Source organism: Schistocerca piceifrons, chromosome 8 (assembly GCF_021461385.2).
Source record: "Schistocerca piceifrons isolate TAMUIC-IGC-003096 chromosome 8, iqSchPice1.1, whole genome shotgun sequence".
NCBI classification, from domain to species: domain Eukaryota; kingdom Metazoa; phylum Arthropoda; class Insecta; order Orthoptera; family Acrididae; genus Schistocerca; species Schistocerca piceifrons.
In genome coordinates this window covers 132425729-132450927 of record NC_060145.1, presented here as the reverse complement: position 1 = coordinate 132450927, position 25199 = coordinate 132425729, and the positions used below count along the sequence as shown (strand labels likewise).

Genomic DNA, 25199 nt, shown 5'->3' with positions numbered 1-25199 from the left:
GAAACAGCGTAATGTATAGAATTTTTTTCTAAGCAATTATATCTCAAGCAGTTCCTACCCTGCTACACCTTACAAGCTTTTCATGACCACCCTGTATATTCACAGTTGTGAGTTCTGATTAAAAATTATAACTGACTGCCTACAGTGTTCAATTTTTTAAAATTTCCCTACGATGTTGTTAATAATTGTCAATTGAGAAGCAACATACTTTTATATACCTGGCAGTTTTTCAATCCGTTGTTACTACATTAGTAAAAATTTGCCTCTACAGGATCCTAAAGCATGAAAGCTTTACAGAGACTGACTGTACAATTGCAACAAGGAAACTGTTTTGTAAATACCAATGATGAAATTAATTGCGGGTAGCTGAATAATAATGAGAAATATTAAATGCTAGGTCTTTTTAATGACAAAATTGTGCTCTTTATTTCACATTTCAACAAAAAACTACATTTCATATCAAGGAAATTCTTTCGATCAATATAACAAAGCCTGTTGAAATTTCTGTATAAAAGTACAAAAATAATGACAGATCTAGTTATTGGCATTATGAAAATATAAACTGGATATCATATGCCTTTGAGGCAGTAACAACTGTAAAAAAAAGATGGCAATCAGCTGCCAATATTATTTTTTGGGCATCACAGTACTCAATGAGCAACAAGGCAAATTTTCAATTTGCATGTTAATACTTATGTAATACATATTGTACTTCATTACAAATGCATATTTTCTTATATTTTGAAAAAAGAAAATCCTAGCTACAAACATCATTTAATTTTGATAAACAAGCTGCAGTGCTTTTCTATATGGCTTCAAGAGATCACCTGAGAAGAAGATGATGAAGGAGGAGGAGGAGGAAAAGATCTCGTTTTTTCATGTACTAATTTACATTTTAATCATTTTCTCTTATTTTCATGTATCTATAAAAGATAGAGGGGAGGGGTTAGAAGAGTCTGTATTTACGACTGCGTATTTACTCTTCCCTTCACAGTTATCCCATAAAACATTTTGAAGCAAACTACAATTATCAAGCAAACTTAACAGCAATAATTTTCCTCCTCGTGACATCCACAGTCTTATCTGGAAAATGTTATGATCCACATAAACATATTGTATATTTTATCTCCTTTGTCTCTGATGCAAAAATTAACACATGAAACACAGGTCAATATGCAGCAAATAATAGAATAAAAACCTCTGTAGCAGACAGCGCACATCAGTACAACAGTTTGAATTTTTTTGAAAGTTTACAAAAATGTAAAAGATTCTTTACATGTATATTTGACAGTTTTGCAGCCAATGCTCTTGTATTAAGTACAAAATCTAGAGATTTATTCTGGCTGATGTCTAGAGAACAGAAATGAAGGTCATATGCAGCCAAATGTACCTGCTTTAAAACTATTATTATTGGAAAACCTAAAATTTTGACAATAACTGTAACCCTTACACATACAATACCATACTATGAATACATATTGCTGAAACATCTCTGCAATTCAATTAATTGTAAAGTCAATGCATTCTACAGATATCATCAGAGTTAACAGCTCATGTGTAGAAACGGTAGGTAAAGCTCCAGAACACACATCTTGTAATGTAAGCAGTTTATGTGTTGGTTACTATATGTTGTTCTTGTGGGCATAAAATATAAGTGTTGCTGCTTTTTGTGAAACATTTATTTTTTGAGAATTTCTTTTCCAGCAACATTATGTGATTAGTGTTATCTGTAGTCCACAGAAATTGGCGCTGTATCTCAAAACTTTACCATACCGTTTCACGTTAAAAAATACATTTTGTCATGGTAAGTTACCAAATGTCCTCACAATCTGAGAACCTAAGTTTCACTGCTCACATTCACAAGCACTAGGCTGATTTATTACTGATTTTGAAGTGAAACATAGCAACTGTACCACTTTCATGCGCATGGTGTGAATGTTCTTACGCTGTAGTTCTGCTAGACAAATGAAGAGTAAGGAAGGTTGTTCTCTGAATATAATCAAAAGTGTCTCATTTGGAATCTAATAAGACACATCTTTACTTTTAAAAATCCTACTTTAATATTTTGAGCTATCTAATGTTTTAATACAGAAAAACTGAAAACGCATATAAAATTTATTCCAGTGTTACTTTTACGTATTGGAATGTTTGTCTTTTACAATCGTCTGCCTCTGAAATTATACAATACCTAATGATTTTTGGCTGCAGGTACTTGTAATAACTGTACAATATGGGATTTATGACCAAAATTAAATCAATTTATGAATGAAAGCCAAAGTTTACAATAGCCACAACCAACTTGTAAGCAAGTTACAAAAATGATATGTACACAAACAAATTAAATATAAATACAAGGGAAACACACATATACTGTTGTTACTACATAAATATTGCAGACGTACTACAAAGATACATTACAAAGTGAAAATACCCACACAAGAAATATGTAAGCATATCATGGTGCAGGTCAACCACACAACAAACGTGCAAATGCTAATCGGATGAATATCAGTGGGTACATGATTCTGAATATTTTACGATCTGTTTATTAGCTATTCAATCTAAATGACAAAACAGCAGCTAGTATTAAAGGCTTAAACTGTGTGTATGTGATAGCAAGAAATACTGGGTAATATAGTAAAATTGGTATAACAAAAAGTTGTGATTTGAGAAACTAAAAGTACGAGAAAGTTTAGAATACGACATATTTAACTGTAGCAAAGACGTATCTCCAACACACAAACACATATCTGCAAATGCCAAAGATTAAAAACAATGGTTGGTTTTAATATTTTGAGTTTATTACTTTGTTTTCAAAACAGCTTCCATATCAGTCTTATTACTGCCCAGATCTTAAGAAAGACTTTATTAAATTAAACTTACAAAAATGGGTAATACCATTTACTGTGTTATGCAATACCCACAGCTTTCTATTCTACCTGTTTGATGATTTAACTTTTTATGAAGTTATAAGCTTTAGAACCACCTTTCTACAGAATTCAAAGGGTTACATTTGACTAAAATATATGTTTACAATCTTTACTGCTGCCTGCACAATGGACTGGACTCTTGTAAACAAAAATTTTATGAGGAAGAGTACGATTAGCTAATATTTACATTAGTACAAAAGTTACGAATATCATACACAGTAATGAATCATCACAAAAGGCAATAATGCAAAAACTTTACATGCCATGAGTAATGCTATTAAGTAAAAACTTAGCTGCCCATTAGATATAAAAAAATTAAAAGCTGCAGCAGCAGCTGTATTTCAAAAGGAATGTAATGTTCTCAAAGAAAATCTCACTCTCACAATTCTACCACATAGTACATCAAAGAAACATATTTTTGTACCACTACACATGTTGTGCCTAAGTAAAGCAATCAAGTCACACAATATTCCATAATACTTTCAAAATGACACAATCAACATAATTTCAGAAAAAAGTCAATTGTCTGCTTGGTACAGATACCAAACAAAACATTAAAGAAATACAGTAATTGTGACATGCCCCAAAACAAATTTAGAATCTTATTATACAATGGAGACACTTAATAGAACATATCTACCATACGAAAATAAATAGTTCCTCTAAAGTCTTGTTTTTATATGTTACTCATTTCATGTGGAATGTTATGAGCAGAAACTCCTTTGGCCTCTGTGTGATCAATGCCCACAACTTATATTTATATGTCAGATAATCTGCAAAGCACTGCCATCCACAGAAAGACTAACAGTATAATATATTTATATGTCAGATAATCTGCAAAGCACTGCCATCCACAGAAAGACTAACAGTATAAGATCCAAAAGAATATAGCTGCCTTCATTTGGCCACACAACAAAACGAAAATTAATGTTTGGTGTTGAGGTTTCTGCAAACAAGAATAAATGCATCATTAGTAACAGTTCACAAGCATTTTAACTGCCACAGTAGTTATGATAATTCACTATCACTTTCAAAACACTTGAAGGCTTTACATAAAACTAATGCAAAATAAGTTTTTACAATTTTGCTTATAACACACAAAGCTATTTCATTAGTGGCAGAGGTGATAGAGCTACATTTCTCTCCATACATTACACTTATCACATCAAATATTAGACAACTACAATAACACATAAAAACATAGTTTTGAGGAAATATATCGAGACTTTTTCATAATGCCTACAATCACTTATGTACTGCCCACATAGTACAGATTGTTTGTTTTTAAAAAGCATGATGATGCAACATTACATTTTTCTATTGCAACAGAATTCTCTGAAAACTGTGTTCCATTATAGAACCTATTTTGTATGATCAGATTATATTGGAAAAATATGATTCCTTGCAATTACTGTCTGCTACCCTAATGCATTAAATTAACTTTATAAATGACATTAATGAATGTTGTTATGTTTTGGTGTAGATAAAATAACAACTACGATTTACAGATAGAATCCATTCAGGAAATCTGGTATATTGTAATAGGTATTATTAAGTATTCAATACTTACACACTCGATCAATACATAAACATGCTACAGCATAAGAAGTATGCTTCCTTACTACTGAATGTAAAAAATAAACACATCAATAAAACCTACCGATGCAATGCAACTATAATAGTTGAGATGAGAATGAGAGCCATGCTAGTTGATATTTCTGCTGCATCTCCTCCATATGCTTGACCACAGGCAGGGGGACAAACAGGGATAATGGTTTCTGCAAACAAAACATGGCAGCATGTGCCAGTTTTTGGTAAACATAACAAGCAAACTGCACATTCCGCAAGACATAAATAGCATAAAATACTGCTGTATCTATAGATGTCGTTCTCTCAAGAAACACAAGAAAAGCAGTTTAATATTCAAAAACTATTTGTCAGATGCAGTGCAAGCATTCTAATCACTGAAGGCAATATAATAAACAAAACAAGTACTACTTCACGACAAATGAACACCAAAAAACAATTTTAAATAATATTTTGTATAGCACACAATAATAATTTGGCTTTCCCTCAACATGGGAGATGCAAAACTCTTGAATCACACCTGCCCAAACAGTGCTCCATGGACAAATGAACTCTGCTCACACTCCAATCTAGTGCACCAAGTGTAGAGGGGTGGGGGACAGTAGGGTGTGGGGAAAAAGGAATTTTGTAGACAGACACTGCTAGAGCAATACAACCACAATGTCAGCCTGCCAAACAGATTTCCCTGCCTAGCCACATGCACACAAGTTTGCTGAAATGAGTTCTTAAATAAGTTTACATTCTACAATACATATACTATGTTGTTCATTTACGCAACTATCCAAAAGTGGAGAAGTTACACTGTTCATTGTACAATAAGAGCTGTTCCACTTATCAAATTATTTGAAAGTCAAGTGATTATGTTTTTAAAAGATCACTGCTTGAACACTATACGACACCAGCCACCAAGATCACATGATACTCTTACATTGATGAGCTGAAACAAATTGACTACCTGTTTAATACCATGTTGGTCCACCTGTGGAACACAATGCAACAGAGACACTGCATAGCATAGTTTTGACAAGTCCTTGTTAAGTTTCTGGATGTATGTGGAACAATATGTGTATGCACACAGGTAACATAGTCGCAATAAATTTCAGGCCTGTGGCTTGTGGTTGCAGAGCTAGTGCCCAATAACACTCCAAATGTGTTCCACTGGGTTCATATCAGACATTGACATGCAATGTTCTGGCTCTCTGGCACACACAGTTCTCCTACTGGATGATGCCATAGCCAATGAGGAAATTATCAAGTATGAAGGGCTGCTAGAGGTCAATGTTAATGTAGTCCACAGCTGTCAATGTACCTCTGATTACAACTAAATGCCCTTTGGAGCACAGGTGAATGTGACACTTAACAGAATACAGCCCCCTACTGGCCTGCTTGGTTAGCACAGAGCATGTTCAAGCAACTGTTTACCTAGATGATGGTGTGTCTCAACACGACCGTCGACCTTGTGTCACAACAAATGTGATTCGTCTGATCAGGCTAAAATGACCCTCTTGATGCACAAACCAATCTTTATGATCTCATGCCCATTGCAATCATGACTGATTGTGGTGTTGGATCAAAAATGAAAGACAAAGTAGTTGCCTGTTACACACTCATGTTCAACAACTTTCACTGGACAGCATGCTTCGAAATTCTTCTGCCTGCACTGACGTTGTATTCTGCTATCAGATCTGCCACAGATCGCCCCTAACCTGCATCACAGAGCAGACAAGCCTCTGATGCCCTCATTCTATAAAGAGGTACAGGCATCTTGTTTCTTATTAATGGTTTCACCATCCTTCAAATACTTTCCAAAAATGCTCACAACAACAACACACAAACAGCCAACTATTTTCACTATTTCTGAGGTGCTCTATCCAAGGTGCCAAATCATAACAGTGTGCCCCTTGTCAAAGATGTTTACATCAGTGGATTTCCATGTTTGTGGCCCATATCGTCACTAGAATGATACCCTATTCATTTTTGCTGTGATTATATGATGTCCTTCCTGCATCACAAGCGTGTAATGCCACCAGGTGGCATTCAGTCCCATGGTGAGCAGTGGTCATAATGTTGGTTCATCAGTGTATCTTCTGACAAAATTGCAACATTCCTAGAGATGAACAGAAAAAGAGGTAAAGTGTGTCTGCAGTCCTCAGTGGATTGATCACTTCGGTTTTATGGCCAAAACCACCAGTTATTAGAATTCCATCCACCTATCAACGTAATTCTTATCACAGAAGTAACAAAGAATATTTATGCTTTCAATTAAAAATTAGAACTATGGAAAACAAGTTTTCAAAGCGGTTAAAAACTTTACTCAGCTCAAGACTGTCTCTACCCTATATGTGAAATCACGCTCGCTTTTGGCCACTGATGTAACCAATTAACACCAGTTTCAGCTGATAGACTGGCATTATAACACCTAACTCAAGGGTCTGTTTGTCAAATCCCACAATGCACTCGACTTTAATAAAATGGTAACATAAGAGAAATAGCCTTGAATGCACTGTCAAAATGTTAAATATATTTCAATGTCCTGTCCATTGTATTACCGTTACCGAATGTATATTTCTTCAATTACGAGATGAATTTACTGCATTAGTAGAAAGATAAAAAACAGAAAACTAATTCAATTAATATTATCCTAGTCATAAAATGAACTGCAACATTCACCTCCTACAAATAATACCATCGTGCTGTAGACGCATCTTTTGCTGCTTTCCTGTTTCCCCAACATCTGTAACCTTCATCGTATTATTTAAAATACATTTCCAGAGGGTGGGACATGGACGAGAGTGCTGGACACACAATGATGCACTTTTCATGTAAGTGAGCATACCAGGAGCACAAATCTTGGAACCAGGCCTGGTCTTACACTTAATTTTTATTAAATAATGTCAATATCAGTAACTACTACTAAACATATATATCTTTTTGCACATGTACACACAATAACATATATACAGCTGATGAAACTAAGCTATTATGATATGTCATGCATCACTTCAACAATAAAATTCTACATTTCTCAACTGTGACTGTGTATTTACCGCAGAAGAATCTTACATCATTCAATCTAACTTCAGGTTGTTTGACATATTTTATTTCAATAATCAGCTCACCATGAATTAGTTAATGACAGTACATGCTAAATTCACAATGAAATTTGCCACACACAGATAATCAACAAAACTAATCAGAACTTCATCTCGTCAGAAAATGCTGATGAGGGTCTCAGACTGGTGAGCAATACTCAAAAAACCTGTCATCAGTGTTTCGCAAGCTACACCGTTCATGGATGAATTATCACATAGCAGTTACCCCTTCTTCTGCCGTATCACATACTCCCAATTCACAACTGCACATTACCTTCATGGTGTGCCACTCCCCACCAGCTCCAACACCTGTGCAGCACATGCATAGTCCATGGACCTGCCAACCCTCATATTTCTAAACAACAAACCAACTGCCTCCAATCCAATAGTTACCCCTCCCCAAACCCTCTTCTGCCTCTCCTTCTATGCCACACATTTCCCCCCCCCCCCCCCCCCACTCCCCACAAAAAAAAATTTAATTTCGAGCTCCACTGAAGCCCACCTGCCAAACTGCAATCCTGGCATGGTGCGTTCAGCCAGCACCATGTAGGGGCACAGACACACATGGTCGTGAATGTGCATGGAGGAGGTGGGTGGGGGCGGGCATGCACTTGCTCGCGCGTGCTCTAGCTCAAGAAGGTCTCATTACGAAAGCTAGTAAGTTCTTTTGGTTTTTGTGTGCGCCTTTCAGTAAGTGGTCTTTTTATTCCAGAAATATTTATAGTCTATCAGGATTTTCCTACTGTGATTATGGATAAACTGCATTTCTTTAAAACACTTCCAATGATTCTCATTCTGTCCACTGTATATCACTATAGATGATTACTCCTACATATTTTACATTTATTACTGTTTCCAGTGATTTATCACCAACAGTGTAATCCGGCAGTAACAGTTCTCTTCATCTATCTATATGCATATGTTACATTTATTAATGTTCAATGTCAACTGGCAGTCCCTGCACCAACTGTCAATCCACTGCAGGTCTTCCTGCGGCCTACTACAGTCTTCTGGTGGTGTAACCTTCCTGTAGGCAACAGCATTGTTCACAAAAAGCACATCACGGAGCTTCTAGCATTATGTACTAGATCATTTTTACCTATTGCAAACGGTAACGGCCCTATGGGACCACCTCTAAGATACACTTGAAATTACTTCTGCATCTGTCAATTTCATGCCATCAAATCCATTCAACACTTCTTGCATTGCTCTCCTTACACTCATTTTAACTTTGTTCAGCTTGCTTAAATCTTTCTCATAAAACACTCCCACCGTCACTTTCTGTACAGTGATACGTGACATACAATATGTTACTTATCCAAACACAAGGAAAGATCCAGCATACTGTGTTGCACATTACCAACAGATCCACTACACATCAATAATGTATGAAGTACTGGTTTTTCTGCAACACCATAAAATATTTGTTCCAGATATCTTGCGAAATCCCTACACCCACAAATATGCATATTATCTATTCATTCTTCATAGATTAGGAGTAATCTGACAGTGTCCAGTAAAAAACAAGTCATGTAAGTCACAAAGAAAGAATGACTGTCATTTTCAATCTCTAATTAATAAGGGGGTCAATGACAGGAATTATGAACTCTGAGACTAACTCACATTTCAGTCTATCATATATTCATGACTTTATGCCTCCCTCAAAACTGTAGATGGAATGTAATCTCTGCAGACAATCAATGGTACTGAAGACCACATTTTGTAAGGTCTTGCTATAGATTTATATGTCCTACAAACCACTGAACAAGTCTTGGTCTTAAGTAAACAGCAAGCTAGCATGTCTCTGTTTCACAGTAATACATGCACCACATAAGCATAGTCTTGCTGCATACCAACAAAATGCTTCGTAAAGATGTGAAATACAATGTGTAACTTTTTTAAAGTAATAACAGCTTCTGCCATCATTAACAAAAATAAAGTTTAGCCTATAAATAAGCAACAAGCAGCCTATACTGAAACATGCATTTAAAATGTATGTGATATCGCAAAAACTTTCTTGTACTACACGAGTTTTCTGGCAGATTCCAACAAGAACACATGCACATACTGTTTAACTAATATTACTACTGAAGGCCATAGAAGACTCACCAAACAACTCCACCTCTTCCCGAGCTTCACCCAGTTTGTTGGCTGCCTTGCATTGGTACTTGCCATACTGCCGTTTCTCAATTGTTATCACACGAAGTGTTGTATCAGTAAATTCATCAGCAGTTGCAAAATGTGAGATGCTGTAAAAAAGGGAAACAGAAGAGGTTCACACAAATAAAGCAATATCAAGGGATAACCACATGATCTCATGACGTGTTGGTTTCGTAGTTTGCTGTCAATTTTGAAGCACATGAAAATATACTGCACATGTAAGAATTTAAATATTTGACAGGGGAGGGGAGGATGGAGCTGCATGCAAAAGCCAGGGCTGTGTAAAGGAAGATTACGGTTTAACAGATTATTGATGACAAAGGCATCAGAAACAAACCTCAAGTTTTTAATGGACAAAGTTTCAGAATATGTCTGTAACATGATTTGTCTTCAACTAAATGTCTGTAAAACTTCATACATCACAAGAGTTTCCTACATGTTCATGATTTGTGGGGTAATTTCTGCAGTATAATCTTCAACAATAAATATGTCCATAGGTTTACAAAGGCCTTTGTCAATTCCCTGAAGAGGTCCACTGCACAGTCGCTTGAAATGTTGGCATTTTAGGTGTGTGTTTCACAATGATCTGGCCTATCTATAATGATTTTAGTCAAACAAGTGTGTCATTCAATAAGAGCCAGCATCTGTTTGCTATCATAATAACTAGATTGAATGATTGTTCTTACAAACAGCAATATGACACATCACTGGCAGTAGTTATCTCCTGTACTGTGAGTATTGCAGTTATAAGCTTTTTCTACTCCTTTTTGCACAATAACCACATCAAAATTCATGTGAATTACAGAATTATTAATGATTTATATTTTTGTGAGAATAATCGCATATGTTGCTGCCAAAATTCATGTAAATTAATTATATAAAGCAAATGTGATGGATTATTGACATTAGCTCCTTTAAATGCAGCTGCCATGACAATTAAGGTCTATTTTCTTCATTGCATACTTCTCTCCCTCTAACTATGTAGCCTTATTGTGACCTCTTTTTTTCTCACAATCTCAGTAACAGCTGAAGCTGTTTACAGTCTTTTTATGTTATTTATGTTGCTTCATGTGTTCTCCAACAACTTTGTTCAATTTTGCAACGTATACACTTCAGTACTCTCTGATCACTGCTACAGTCTGTTTTTCCAATGCCTGTTGCTAATCTCTCTCTGTCAATTTCACTGTACTTCTGATTGGTTGTATCTCCTCGTCACACAGTACTGGCTGATTTCCCCTTGATCCTTGGGCAAATATAGTTCATTTAACATTTCCCTCATTCACTATGTATGGACTTCCAAGAACAAAAGGCCAATATGTCTCGTAAAGATTGGGTGGCTTCTCATAAGTATAGAGTGGCTTGGTATTTATTTGATTAAAAGTTTATTTAGAGATTTTCTTTTCTTCGGCTACCATAGTCTGCACATGCACTGAAGTGACAAGTGAGGGCAAAGTCAGTGACATACTCAGTAAATGAGCACTGGTTGTGCATGAGGAAATCATACACTGGCACACTGGACACAATCATAGAGAACTTGGTTTGCAGTTTTGCTGTTACAAGATCACCAGACTGTAAAACAAACAAATACACACAGTAGATGACGTGAACTGTACGAACCTGTAATGCTGGTTGTTCGAAAGGACAGTTTCATCTTTCAACCATGTAATGGCAGGGGGTGGGTAAGCCTCAACATGGCATTCCAAGTCCATGTCATACTGCAAAGCCTGCCCAAGACGAGGTCTTGGTACTGTTATCACAGGTGGAAACTCCACTTCAACAGCTATGTTGCGCCGTGCTCCTTTGCCAACGCCATTTTCTGCCACACAATAATAAGTACCTCTATCTTCTTTCCCAATCCTGGAAATCTTCAAGACATTCCCTCTGTAACAGAAATTATACAGAGGAATTATTTCTGAAAATATTTGCTAATAGTAACTACTGACAACTTCACAGTTGACCTGAAACATTGTACAAAATATGTTAAATTTCTTTTAATTTATGACAGCAGACATAGAGAACAGATGTAATTGATTACAGTGATAATACAATTTTAGACTAATGTACAAGAAAGTGGCATCATTCATGTAGTTAAGAAATATAGTGGTGAAGAATAAATACCATCTTTTAATACCAAGGTGATTTATCTCTATTAATAAAAGCTTTCAGTTAACTCTATTACGGTAAGACATCACCATGCTTTCATAGGTCATAAACATATGCATGGGGTAAATAATTTGGTTTCTATTGACTTCAAGCTGCTAGGAACTAGTCTTAACTGAGGTAAATGAGCCACTTTTACACCTACGCTGCAAATACTTAAATGCAAATTTTTGCTAAAATGGTTGCAGCATGTACAAGATCAGATAGTGCCAGATATTCATAGCTTAGTTCGCTTCTGTTCCACATACGGATACTGCCTCAACAAAAATACTACTCCTCTTGTGGAACATGCGATAACTAGCTTACATATAAAAATAACTTTATCACTATGTCTCAAGTTAGCAATCCAATATTTTAGAACCAGAAGCTGTATTAGACATGCAGTCTGACTAAGAAACACACAAATGATTCAGCACCCCTCCAACTGTAGAAAGGCAAAGAGGTAATCTTTGAAGAATAAAGACGGATGTGATTATGCTTATATTGTCAGCAGTTGTCACAGCATAAGAAATGCATACTGCCTAAGGAAATAACAATGACAGCAGAGATTATTGTCATACAATGAGCACTTCCATACACCAAGAGTCATCTGGATGATCCAATCATTATTCTCTCCAACTGCACATCAGTGCTTGAATTACTAAGATACACCAACAGAGGAGAAAACAGTCTTTTGAGTGATATACAGCATCATGAACCTTAGCTGCATATTCATGTACATCCAACATGGACAAAGGAGCAGCAGAATCTAAATACAAAAATGTGGAAATAAGTAAATTCTGTATAGATCAGGAGGTAGAAGCATGTGCCTGTGAGTACTAATGGGAGAGGTAAGATTTGTGATTGTTATAGTATATGGGTCTCCACAGGGTAATTTGAAAATTACAAATTGTTGCCCTTGACCCATTGATGCTGCAATCACTTTGACACAATTAAAAATAAGCTAAACAATGACTAGAAAGGTGTGAACAGTGAGATACCTGTAAGGCATGTCATTTTTCCATTAGAGGGCAGAGGGTGACTGTGATGTATAAAATATGCCAGTGTGCCAACTCTAGGATTAACCAAAGTTTCTTTGATTCATTAAACTTATTTAATTTAATTTGGCATCTGAGTAGAAGTTATCAGAGAGCAGCCTGTATTGAGTAGATGTAGTAATATATTTCTAGCATCATATCTGTTTGTACAGTTAATTGTGCTGTGGTTTGCATTCTCTTCTTATTGTAGTTGCATAATAGGAATGCCAACAAGCCAGTGTAAAAGTGTTTTTTGTAGCAGCCACGGATGAACATTATGCATGTTTCACTGGTCTTGACTCTTAAAGAGCATTGATGTATCTCATGCCAGTACTTAGTAATCAGTACCAGATTAATTTTGGCATTGTCTGTTTCTGCATTTGAATGACTTGCCATTCTGCATTCCACTTACCGTTTACAGTTTTTTAAAAAAGATAGAATTCCTGTATGGTATCGTAGAAGGAATTATCTAAGAGAAACAGTTTTAATCTACATTTAAAAACATTTCTGCTGTCTGTCAGACATTTTATTTCCACAAGTGGATTGTCAGAGAGTTTTATAGCTGCAATTTCACCCCTTTCTGTACCAAAGTTGTATTCATTAAAGCATAATTCAGATCATTTATTCTTGTTGTGTTGTACTTGAGAATATCACTGTTGCTCTCAAAGTTGGGTTTAGTGTTGATAACAAATTTTGAAAGTTAATAAATGTACTGTGAGGCTGTGGTTTAATATTCCCAGCTGCTGGAAGTAATACCTGCAAGATGTATGTGTGTGAACACCACACACAATTCTATGTACTTTCTTTTGTGCAATGAATACTTTTTGCCCAAGTGAAGAGTTACCCAGAACATTATTCCATAAGACATCTGTGAATGAAAATACGCAAAATACCTGACCTTTTCTGTATCGCCAAAGTTGGCAATCATTCTTATGCCAGAAGTAGCTCTACTATATGGTTTTCCCAGTTTAAGTTATTATCGGTATACGCACCTAAGAACTTAGAATTTTCTACCCTGTTTATTATTACCTGTTGGTATACTAGGTTAATAGGAGGTGCAATAGCTTTGATAGTACAAAACTGGGTGAACTGTGTCCTCCCACCGCCAAATTGCAAACACCACTCTATAATTTTAACAGAAACATCATTTACTGTTTTCTGTGTTTTCTTTGCTTGGCATCGCAATACTTGTGTCACCTGCAGACAGGACTAGTTCTGTTTCCTGAGTCAAATAAAATGGTAGATCAATGACATAAAGCAAGAACTGCAATGATTGAACCCTTTGGTACTCTCCATACAGATGAATTGTCATTCCCTTTGTGTTGCTTGAGCTGCCTATGGTAGCTTTGTGCATTATCTTTGTTAAATAAGAACTAAATCTGTCATTCAACTACATATTCCGTAGAAATTTAGTATGTTATGATTGCCACAATCAGATGCATTTGATACATCACAGAAGATACCAAATGGTAATATTTTATCATTTAAAGCATTTATTATGTACTCCATAAATGTGTAAATAGCTGATCAACCTTTCTGGGAAAACACACTGAGTCTGTCACGCATTATGTAAGTGACTAAAAATAGTACGTATTGTAATGTCATAACTTTTTACTGTCTTATTGGAGATATTATCCATCCTCTATGAACTTTTCCTTTTTAGGGTCAGAATGACCTTCATATATCATATGGAGATATGAGACTAACTTTTTTTTCACTAAATGTCCTCTGTTTTCAGTGTCCTTTTGTGCTTTGTCTGCTGAGCTTTGTGCACCAATTTTGTCACCCATGTGTAAAAAGTAATTATTGGAAAATATTCTACACTTGAACTGTGTTTCACAATGTTCCCATTCTCTGTAACAGAAATAGTGTGGCTTCTTTCCCCTGTCTCTCTTTTAACAAAATTCCACATTGATTTTATTTTGTTATATGACGTGTCAATTTCAGACAAGATGTACATATTCTTGGATTTTTTACATCTTTTCTCAATATGTTACAGTAGGGTTTGTAATAAGAAAGTATTTCTGGCTGTTTTGTACAAGCCATTTTTTTGTTGTGGAGAAACTCTGAACCTGCAGTGATCCAAGGTTTCTTTAATATTTCACCGTTATTACATTTAATTATCTTTTTATGAAAATTACTTACAAAAATTTGATTCAAATGGATTAAAAAAATACATTGAACTTAGAGTTAGCATTAGATTTCTAAAATTCACCGTAGTCTACCTTTTTTAAGCTTTCTCTAAAATCTTCATTAGTTTTGTCATTAATGAGCCTCACAGTTTTTTAGTGTACAGTACATGGAGCTAAGTTATATAGTGTGATTAACTGTGTATCATATCTGACAATCTGTTTACAGCTGGATAGATGTGTGTCTTCTTAACTTCTTCTTGTTTAGTGAATACGTTATCTCTAAGGGTACTGCTGTCTTGAACAACTCTAGTAGGAAAATTATGACTGAAACCAAATTGTAAGTGGCTAAAAGCACCTCTAGATTACTCTTCCTGTCCGATTCCTTCAAGAAATATACATTAAAATCCCCACACATTTATAATCCCTTTCCTGTGTGATAGAAATTCATCAAATTTGCAGTATTGTGTGTTCTTCATTTGGCTGGCCTCAAAGGTGGAAACCACACAATTAGAACTTTGGTCAAATGATAGAACTGGAATGGTTGTTTTGAGATTCTGCAAGAGTTATAAGAGATTTTTATTACTTCTCAGGTCTATTAGATTTGATGACAAAGAAACTGGGATATGAGATGTAAAACATGGGTTGACAGGTATTAGGAACTCTCTGGAGGCATTTGTGAAAAACTGCATGAACAGTTACAATCCTGGGGAATTTGTTACTATTAATGAGCACACAGAAACATTCAGAGGTCATTCCAGCTTCATACAATAAAGTCCCAACAAACCAGCTAAATATGGCATCAAAATATTTGCTCTGTGTGATGTGATTTTACACTGGTTTGTTGGAAGCTTATTGTGGCAAACTGCCCAAACGACCATTTTGTGCTTCTAATAAGCCATTTGATATTGTGTGTAGAATAACCAAGCTGATAAAAGGCACAAATAGAAATGTAACAATAGACAACTGGTGTATTAGTTATCTGCTGGTGCTCTCTCCACTGTGAAACAAAATCATTTAGAGAAATCGGTTCAGCAGTTTTCGGATACCAGAAAGATACTATGGTATCATATGCACTTGGACGTAAAAAATGTGATGTACTAATTTTCACAATGTACTACGAAGATGAGTGAACTAATATGCTTCACATTATACCCGATTACAATAAAACAACAGGGAAGGGGAGGGGAAGGGGGTTGATACTGTTTCACAAAATGTCCAATAAATATTCAGTGATGCAAATGACAAGATGGACAGAGGCTATATGTTATGCACTACCGAATATAGTTAATATAAGCTAATAAGAATACACAGATGGTGTTTAAAATAATGAGAAACATCCACGTCGAGTTTTTCTAAAGAATGATGTTAGCATGTATCTGCATTATTGCAAAGCTCAAGCGACACATATACAAGAGCAGTTAATGAAGAAAAAAGCCAGATGTGGAATTCAAGGAAAGACAAGTTAGCTCCACAACAATACAATGTAGTTCTTAAAATGATTTTGTTTGCATAAGTCATTTTTAAACATACTCTGTATGAAATGCAGTGTGCATTCACCCGAGATCGAAGACAATTATTTTGCAAGTAAGTTATTCCAATGTAACAAATTGGCATTTATAACATATATGAAACTATTGTTAAGCACAAGCTTAAGTGTTATGTATAATCACTGTAAGATTTAACACTGCATTGCAATAAATGATAAAACAGTACCAACAAATAGCCACTTATCATCAATGGGTACATAATACACCATGTGTTGCTAATGTTAACATTAAATAATGCACCTTCTCTATGATTAATAAGGATTATCAGCAGAGCAGTAAGTAAATGGGTTCAGTACAAACACATTTAAGTATGCAAGGAGCAGTACATGTAGGTAACAAAATTTAAGTGTAAGTTCCTGGTTTGATCATTTCATATGCCACATTAATTGAATGGGATTTTATAATGCAGATAAGAGTACATTACATTATCCTGAGAAAAATGTATAGATACAAGGGTAACAGATAATACTGGAAGACATAATATGTCTGTACTTTGTGAAAAACTAGACATCAGAAAATCTTGATAAAGCCAGAACCTGTCCATCAAACAACAATTTTCTTCATGAGCAAATTAGGAGAAGCTGGATGAAAGAAAGGGTAATGAAGAGGTAACGCAGATAATTAGGGAGTTTACAATCAGTTTGGGTTTAGACATCTCAGCTTGACAACTGTTTCAAAACTACAATGTACTAACAATATTGTTGTAAGCTATGATGCATAGTGGTTAGCATCACTGACTGGGGAGCTGCAAGTCGCCAGTTGAAACCCAACCACCACCAGCTGAAACCCAACCACCAGCAATTATCAGTTGTTTAGCACTCACTATTTCTGGAAGGTTCTTGAAATATCTTATGTCTGTATATCCTGGAATATTAAATGTTTGTCTAAATATCAGCATTCTGGAATATTCAATGTTTATCTAAATATTACCTTTCTGTAATATTCGATGTTTCTAAAAATAGCTGCACTTTCCGTCCAGGAGTTTTGTTCTGTTCTGGCTGTCAGTCACTGTTCATAATAAATGTGATTTCAGTGCTAAGGGTTTTACATCATTCCACTGACAACCCTGCTTTCAAATTTGGACATGAATGTGGTCATGATATGACAGTCTCGTGGAGAAGTTGGGTACTTATCAAAATCTACACCAGTGTGACTCCAATTAGGCAATGTAAAAGCCATCATCTATATGGGCAGGGCAGTGCATATTTTCAGTGGAGCAATGGATTCCAAGCCGGCATTAAGTCCGTTGAACATCAGGCATTCATCAGTGTTTGACCCAGCACATCAGAAGGTAACAGAGAATGCTGAAGAGGTGCATCGATCTTATGCACCTACCTCTGCCATCAGATGAAAGGCCAGAAAGAATGGACTATACCAACTTGGATGACACTACTATCAAACAACAACCTAGCACCCAACAAACACAGGTACAACCAACTCTCACACAACGTATGATGCCCCATAGAAGAAGAGGTATTTGGAGGGCAGAGAACACCACACCAGTGCGTCTTCACTGTGGACAACCCAGATGTGTCGTAAACTACTCCAGAGGAAGAAGGCGAGTTTTCAGTGACTACTACACCCTTGTACATCAACCATCACAACAGTTTTATTCACGCCAGCCAACTGCGGACGATTATAGTCAACCTGTGGGATGAAGCCCATTGCCGCACCCTGGACAAGTTCACTCCCACACTGTAGCAGTTCCCAGTCTCTGTACAGACGTACCAGCCACCCATCTAGCCACCTACTTCAGGAAAACTGAGTGAGACGACCACCCATGGAGGTGAAGACAGCTCATATGCAAATCCATTAATGACAGTAACCAAGATGTAAGGAAATCTCACTAATGTCATCGTCAATAGTCAACATGTCTGTGAATTAGTTGATTCGTGGGCTTCCCTTTCTGTAATGTTGAATGCCTATTGTCATCATTTAAAGAATACCACATACTCTGTGATACAAAAGTGACTGTGCTCAAAGAAGCAAACGAGAAATACATCCTGCCAAAAGCAACCTGTATTTCTCGGAATGTGCTCATGCTAGCAGCAATCCATAAATGTTTTCTGTAACAAGCCACATGCAACAACTACTGCGGAGCAATTTTCTTGGAATGAGGTGCAAGAAAGATCTTTCCTTGTCCTTAAGGAGGCTAACATATTCTCCACACCTAACACTGTATAACAACAATTCTGAGACAGAACTTTACACCAAAGCTGGCTGTTGCAAATTCAGGAAGACACTGAAAATGTGGTAGCTATTACTTCCACAGTATTGAGAAACTTTCCACAGCTAATGCTGGGCCGAGCAGTTACCACATAGCATAGGAACCAGAGTCATGACATCAACGATGCAGTGGAAAAGAAGAGCCACTGTAGCATTGGTAACCTGATTGCTTCACGTCTGAGCCATGGTCCTGGTTATGGTTATGGTTATGTGACAGAAACCGGTGAGAGAGAGAGAGAGAGAGAGAGAGAGAGAGAGAGAGAGAGAGAGAGAGAGAACAATGGCCCAATCCCATATAAATAATACTTACTTCTAGTCAGAGGTATCACAGTTTATCAGCCACCCTTGCTGCTGTTGCTAGCTGTGGCCCTGTTGTTCATGCCGAGTCCAACGCTGTGGACTTAGTGCCCTCCAAACAGTGGGTCACCCTCGGCCCTACCTCACCTGCTGCCAGCATTCTACTCTGGAGGTCTACCATTCAAGCCTGGAGCTGTGTAGTCCTTTGGCCACCATTGCCTTTGCAGGCAAACTTCTTACTGCCTACCTCTGCTCATGTGGGCAAACACTGTTGCTGCCATGAGCCATGTCACCTTTGTTCCAGTCTGGCATCATCACCCGCCGGCTGCACAACACTGCAACCTGTCAGGCTGGCCGGTGACGGCTGTGCCTCCTCACAGTCCATGTACAGTTTATGCTGTGGGTGCACTGACTTCTCCAAGTATCATCATAATTGTTGTAGTTGACAAACAATAAATGGGTGTTTTAACAATGATGTTTTGACAACAAAACATTGGATGGCTACTGGGCATCCATTCCTGGCTCCACTGTACCCCGCCATAGTAAAGAATGCCTTGCACATGTTTTGAGCTATTGGCAAGTTCTGACTATATTTATTAGGCAAACCAGTCACCGTTCTGATGGACCATCATTTTCTACGCTAGCCTGAAAAATCCATCAGGTTGACTGGTAAGACGGGCACTAAGGCTTCAAGTTTATGACCTCACAGTGATATACAAAACTGGATGCAAATACAAGGATGTCAACAGCATTTCAAAGAATCCTTTGGCAGAGCACAGCAGTGTGGATGAAATCGCAGTCATCACTGCACTGAATGATTTTGCTGCTGAACACAAGGAAGATCCAGCACTACTGAAAACCAGACAACCATGAAGCAGCATGAGCCAGCAAAGGAAAATTCCATTTAATAAATGAAGCATTGTACAAGAGAAACTACAATCAAATGGGGCATAGTGGTTGCTTGTCATCCCAGTTCATCCACAGCCAGCTACTCTTAAGTACAGGATGTACATAAAGTCCGGGAACACTTTCAATTGTTTATTGCGCAAGAACCAAACATTGTACAGATATCACACATATGTCTTTTGAAGAGAAATCCGGAAAGTTTATACCACCACAGTGTAGTTTGGTAATTTGCTGATAGTTAGCGCTAGTCGCAAACATAGCGAGTTCAGGTGCGGAGCAAGCTTTCTGTGTGTTGGAGTTTGACAAAAACAAGTATGCTTCAGCTGTCCAACAGATGTTTAGAACCAAGTACAGTAAGAAGCCATCAACAAGGAAGGCCATTTACCACTGGCACAACAAATTTGCTATGACGGGTTGCTTGTGCCCGGCAAAGAGAAGCGGACGTCTCAGTGTGAGTGAAGTGAATGTGGAGCGCGTATGAGACACATTCATAAGGAGTCAAAAGAAATCGGTGTGTCATGCATCCCATGAACTCGAAATGGCTCCAATGACACCCCATCCCATTTTCATCGAAGTTCATGGGTACCTAAACACAGAGCTGCCGCATCGATGGATTGGCCATGCTACAGAAGGGGACAGCTGTTTCATGAAATGGACTCCCCGGTCACCAGATCTCACTCCACGTGACTTTTTTCTGAGAGGACACATTAAAGATCTGGTGTATGTACGGCTTCAACCACATGATGTTGCACAGTTCCGGGAGAGAACTACGGAAAATGATTGCCACAGTCGATGATGCCATGCTGGGTCGGGTATGGCAAGAATTCGATTACCGTATTGACGTCTGCCAGGTCACTCATGGTTTGCATATCAAATGTTTGTAAAAGAAACTTTCAGAGTTTCCCTTCAAAATGCAATATGTACGACATCTGTCCAATGTTTAGTTCTTGTGCAATAAATAATTGAAAATGTTCCCAGACTTCATGTACACCCTATATTTCCATGATGCTATAACATCTGGTCACCTGGGATGCATGAAGACTTTAGACACAGTCGGAAGAAGGTCAGGTCTGTTAGACACTACATAAGGAAAGCCGATGACAGAACTATGTGCCCCAATTACCAAACTAACTTGCAGCAGCACTATTTCAGGGAGTTCAAATCAACCTCTTGGGGATGCTCCCGAATTCAACAAATGGAATCGGTGGATGATAGTCTGTCACCAAAGCTGTGCCATCTAAAGAGGCCACAGAGTGTGTGAAGCTCCTTGCAAGAGATCATTCTGAAGCACAGAAGATCTTGTGCAATGGTCTCTGAGCATGGAAGTTTTCCCAGTCAAGACTATGTTTGGAGGTAATTTTAATATTGCAACATCAACCGGATGACAACTGCCTACCATCCATAGACAAATGGCACCACACAATAATGCTTTAATAAGACACTGGCAGACATGCCTTTGGTGTATATTGATGCTGAACAGACAGATTAGGATGCAATAACTGCTCACCATGACATTCAAATGTAACACAGCAAATCAAGGCACTATTTAAGCTTCACACTGTTCTTTTTGCCCCAAGGTCGTGAGGCAGAAACAATGATGGGTACACTACTCCCATTTCAACTGGACATACAAACATTAGTAGAAACTAATGTGGCTTAAACTTAGAAAATGTGATAAAGAGAATAAAAAGCAATCACACACTCTTTCCCAATCTCATCTATGATCACCTCCACAATCACACTAGCTAACACATATGGCAACGTTAAGAATGGTCAGATGTTCTAAAACTGTCAACTAAAACACAAGTAAGACAAGAGGAAAAATAAATAGATTCACAGGAATATGTGGCTGGCTGATCACTTCAAAAACACAGGTGAGCCAGCCACCCTGACAATACTTTAAAACTGTCACCTTAAAATTTTAGGCAACAAGCTGGACATTGCACAAAAATGGCCCTCTTGCCAGAACAAGAAACTACACATGAGAGGATTGGTCCTATGCGAAGATGAGTGCATATGGATCCTGGGCACCCATAAGAAAAAAAGAATGCTAAAACACCACACACTGGGCAGTGAGATATAGCCCAGGAGACCTGATTCAGATTTTTACACCTGTGCAGAAAGTAGGACTGTCAGAAAAATTTCTAAAGTGCAACTTGGGCCATATCATATCATTCTTTGCTTGTTGGACACACGCATATGAAGTCAAGGAATATGACTGTTCATCAGGAAGACAAAAGAGCAGAGTCACTGTTCACGTCTTCTGGATGAAGATCTACTACAGCCAGAGGCACACGTCAACGATGGGAGGTATTACCTTTAATGCTCACCATAGTGAAGAGAATGTAACAACACGACCAGAACACATTCACATGACAGCGTCACTATACAGAGGACCACTGACGAGATCTAGACCCAGGGTGCTATAATCAATTCCAATGAGAACTTCTGAAGGCAGACTGCTGTTTCTATAGGAGAGGAGCAATGCCACAAGGTATGTAGTGTGCAGTGTGGCGTAGTTGTTGGTGTTGCTGGCAGCATGCAGTGTTTCACCATTTCAAACCTGACCACCAGCAATTATTTGTTACTTAGTATTTATCTTTTCTAGAAGGTTCTTGAAATATCTTATGCTTGTATACTCTGGAATATTTGATGTTTCTATAAATAGCTGCACACTCTGTCCTGGTCAGGTCTGCTCTGATGTTCATAATAAATGTGATTTCAATGCTGAGTGTTGAATTTCACTGATGACTCTGCCTTTGGATATGGACATGAGTGTGATTATGATGCAATAATGTGTGTAACTGGGACCATGACCAAAAAGTTTAGACCCGAAAGTGTTGCATCAAAACACAAACACCAAACAGATCAAATAGTTTATGCATCCTTCCACACAAACTCTCATTGCTTCTAGCACCTTTCAAAGGAAGCAGTTCCACCACAGTTCTGTCCCTTCGTCAGCAGCCAACAGTTTTTTCCACACTTCGATGCAATCTTCAATTACTTTTTGACCAAGCCTATAATGTATCAGTTATTACCTCTGAGTCATGACATTACAAGAAGAAATAACTTTGTGAGACACAGTTTTACTTTTATCCAGTAAGCGAGGCAATAAAAAAGTTTACTGACATCCTGCACGTGTAATATAAGGACAACAGTCGGTGCCAACCAAACTATAGTACATGTGTGTCACTGCACATATTGTACAATGATACTTTTAAAACCAGGTTTTGTCACATTTGATCTACATCTCATCATATCTAGTTTCTGTACTCACTACTGTTCCTTTCCCCATGTGTTCTTGAAATACGTGGTTGACATATGAGTATTGTCAAAAAATATGTAGAACATAACAATAATACCAGAAATTTCAGTTTCTCTTACCTATATATAGAACCTCCAGTAGGAAGGATAGCATTATTCTCACGACGCCAAGAAACACGGGGTGCAGGATAGCCTCCAGCATAACACTCAAGTCTTACAGCCTGTCCCTCACTTACAACTAATGAGCGCGTAGAGTTGTCTGAAATTACAGGCGGACGGCGGACTTGAAGATCTACTTCTGCTGTTATTTTGTTGTTCAAACCAATGATCACTTGGCACTGGTAAAAACCAGCATCAGTCTCTTGAATGTCCTTTATCTGAAAATCATGCACAATTACAAACTGCTCATTTTCATTTCCTGTAACTGTGCCAATTTGTGGCATGCACTACTAAAAAACTAGTGAAAAGAAAATTTGTTTTATACAGCTAAATATTTTACAGATAAGTTAATGTATGGAATATTTGACATTGAGCATGTAACTGAGAAAAAGTTTAGAAATGGTTTGAAACCATGTTTAAGTTTGCTGGAAGTCACTAAGTGCTCTCACTGTCAAAACACCAACAAGTATAGTTTGGGCAACTTGTGCTCTGTTTCAAGCAAAAGCTGATTTTCTCCCTTATCTCGATGCTTATGGTGTCACACCTCCTGCATATCATACAATGATATAATTTTGCATGTGCATTAAGTGGTATACGTGGTTAATGTCTGAAAAATGTGCTGTAAGTAAATTTAGTATTAAATTGCATCATCATCCCAAATGCTGATGTTTTATTGCACGAACAGTGTAAATGCAGCAAGCGATAAACCCTTCTCCCTTTCATGTCTTCTGGGAAGGACAATGCCAGAAAAAAAGTTTTGTAGAGGTTTGAAATTATGTATAAAATTTATTTAAAATTGCTAAGTGCTCTCATTCTCAAATACTGGATGAATATAGCCTAGGTAACTGGTGCACTGAGTTATGCAGCCTCAAGTTATGTACAAAGCCCATAAGTGTAACACTTGTCTTACTGAGTTGACCTCCAACGTAAGATTATACCTCTAAATAAGTAATTTACAACAGCACCTTAATTTTTTACGTGAAATATTTAAAATCAATTTTTTGTTGCTCCTGGAAGCTGATAGGTAACCTGCAACCGAACCATGCACTATGAATCAAGTTAACCATATAGTAGCACACATTAAAAAAAAAAAAATTCTTCTTTATGGAACACAAATGTGGACAGCAGTCAGGTTTTAAAAAGTGCATATTTTATCTCCTTAAACCTATCATTCCTTAACATCATCAGTACTGCCTGAATTTACAGAAAGGATAAAGCAACTCAAACATTAACCCAGATAACCCTGACGTCCTTCTGGAAGGACGACATCACTCACTGTTGAAGTTATTTAATTTTTGCGAATAATGCACTGATGCAATGGACTGTGACGCATTGTTATATGAAGTAGGCAGAGTCAGTTGCGCGCTGCGACAGTCAGTTTGACGCTGTCGTTCATAGTGAGTGAGAAACAGTGTCTTGAAAATAGGGCCGATTTTACCATGGATGAACTGACTGACTTTGTCATCGATGGGTATGTACATTTTCTTTCATATTGCGTCAATAATTCTGAAACTTGTCATATAACATCTTAAAGAATTAACCTATATTATCTAGGGGTTCATATTAAGATTGAAAGTTTTCGTCAGTTGTAATTCAATAATGTTTTCAACCGTCCTTCCAGAAGGACGTCAGGGTAATATGTTGTCATTTTGTATTCACAGAAAACGATGTACACTGATGGAACTTTTGGACATATTAGAACCAAAAGATGAGGAAATACCTA

At 37.3% G+C, this 25199-nt stretch overlaps 1 protein-coding gene across 2 annotated transcripts in view; it reads right to left on the bottom strand.

The window, feature by feature from the left end:
* Positions 1 to 400: 400 nt before the first annotated feature.
* The window catches only part of LOC124711360 (lachesin), a 30906-nt gene continuing 6107 nt past the window's right edge, over positions 401 to 25199 (bottom strand). Inside the window, exons 3-8 of one of the 2 annotated variants that reach the window (XR_007005464.1) lie at positions 23438 to 23694; positions 11387 to 11650; positions 9719 to 9858; positions 4591 to 4708; positions 3755 to 3876; positions 401 to 3693 (exon numbers count right to left, since the gene is read on the bottom strand). Coding sequence is in view for 1 of the 2 variants with exons in the window: in XM_047241398.1 (XP_047097354.1) it covers positions 3855 to 3876; positions 4591 to 4708; positions 9719 to 9858; positions 11387 to 11650; positions 23438 to 23694 (801 nt within the window). In the remaining variant the exon portion in view is untranslated. Of the gene's footprint in view, positions 3877 to 4590; positions 4709 to 9718; positions 9859 to 11386; positions 11651 to 23437; positions 23695 to 25199 lie in introns of both variants that reach the window. The other variant, XM_047241398.1, reaches the window with a different exon arrangement.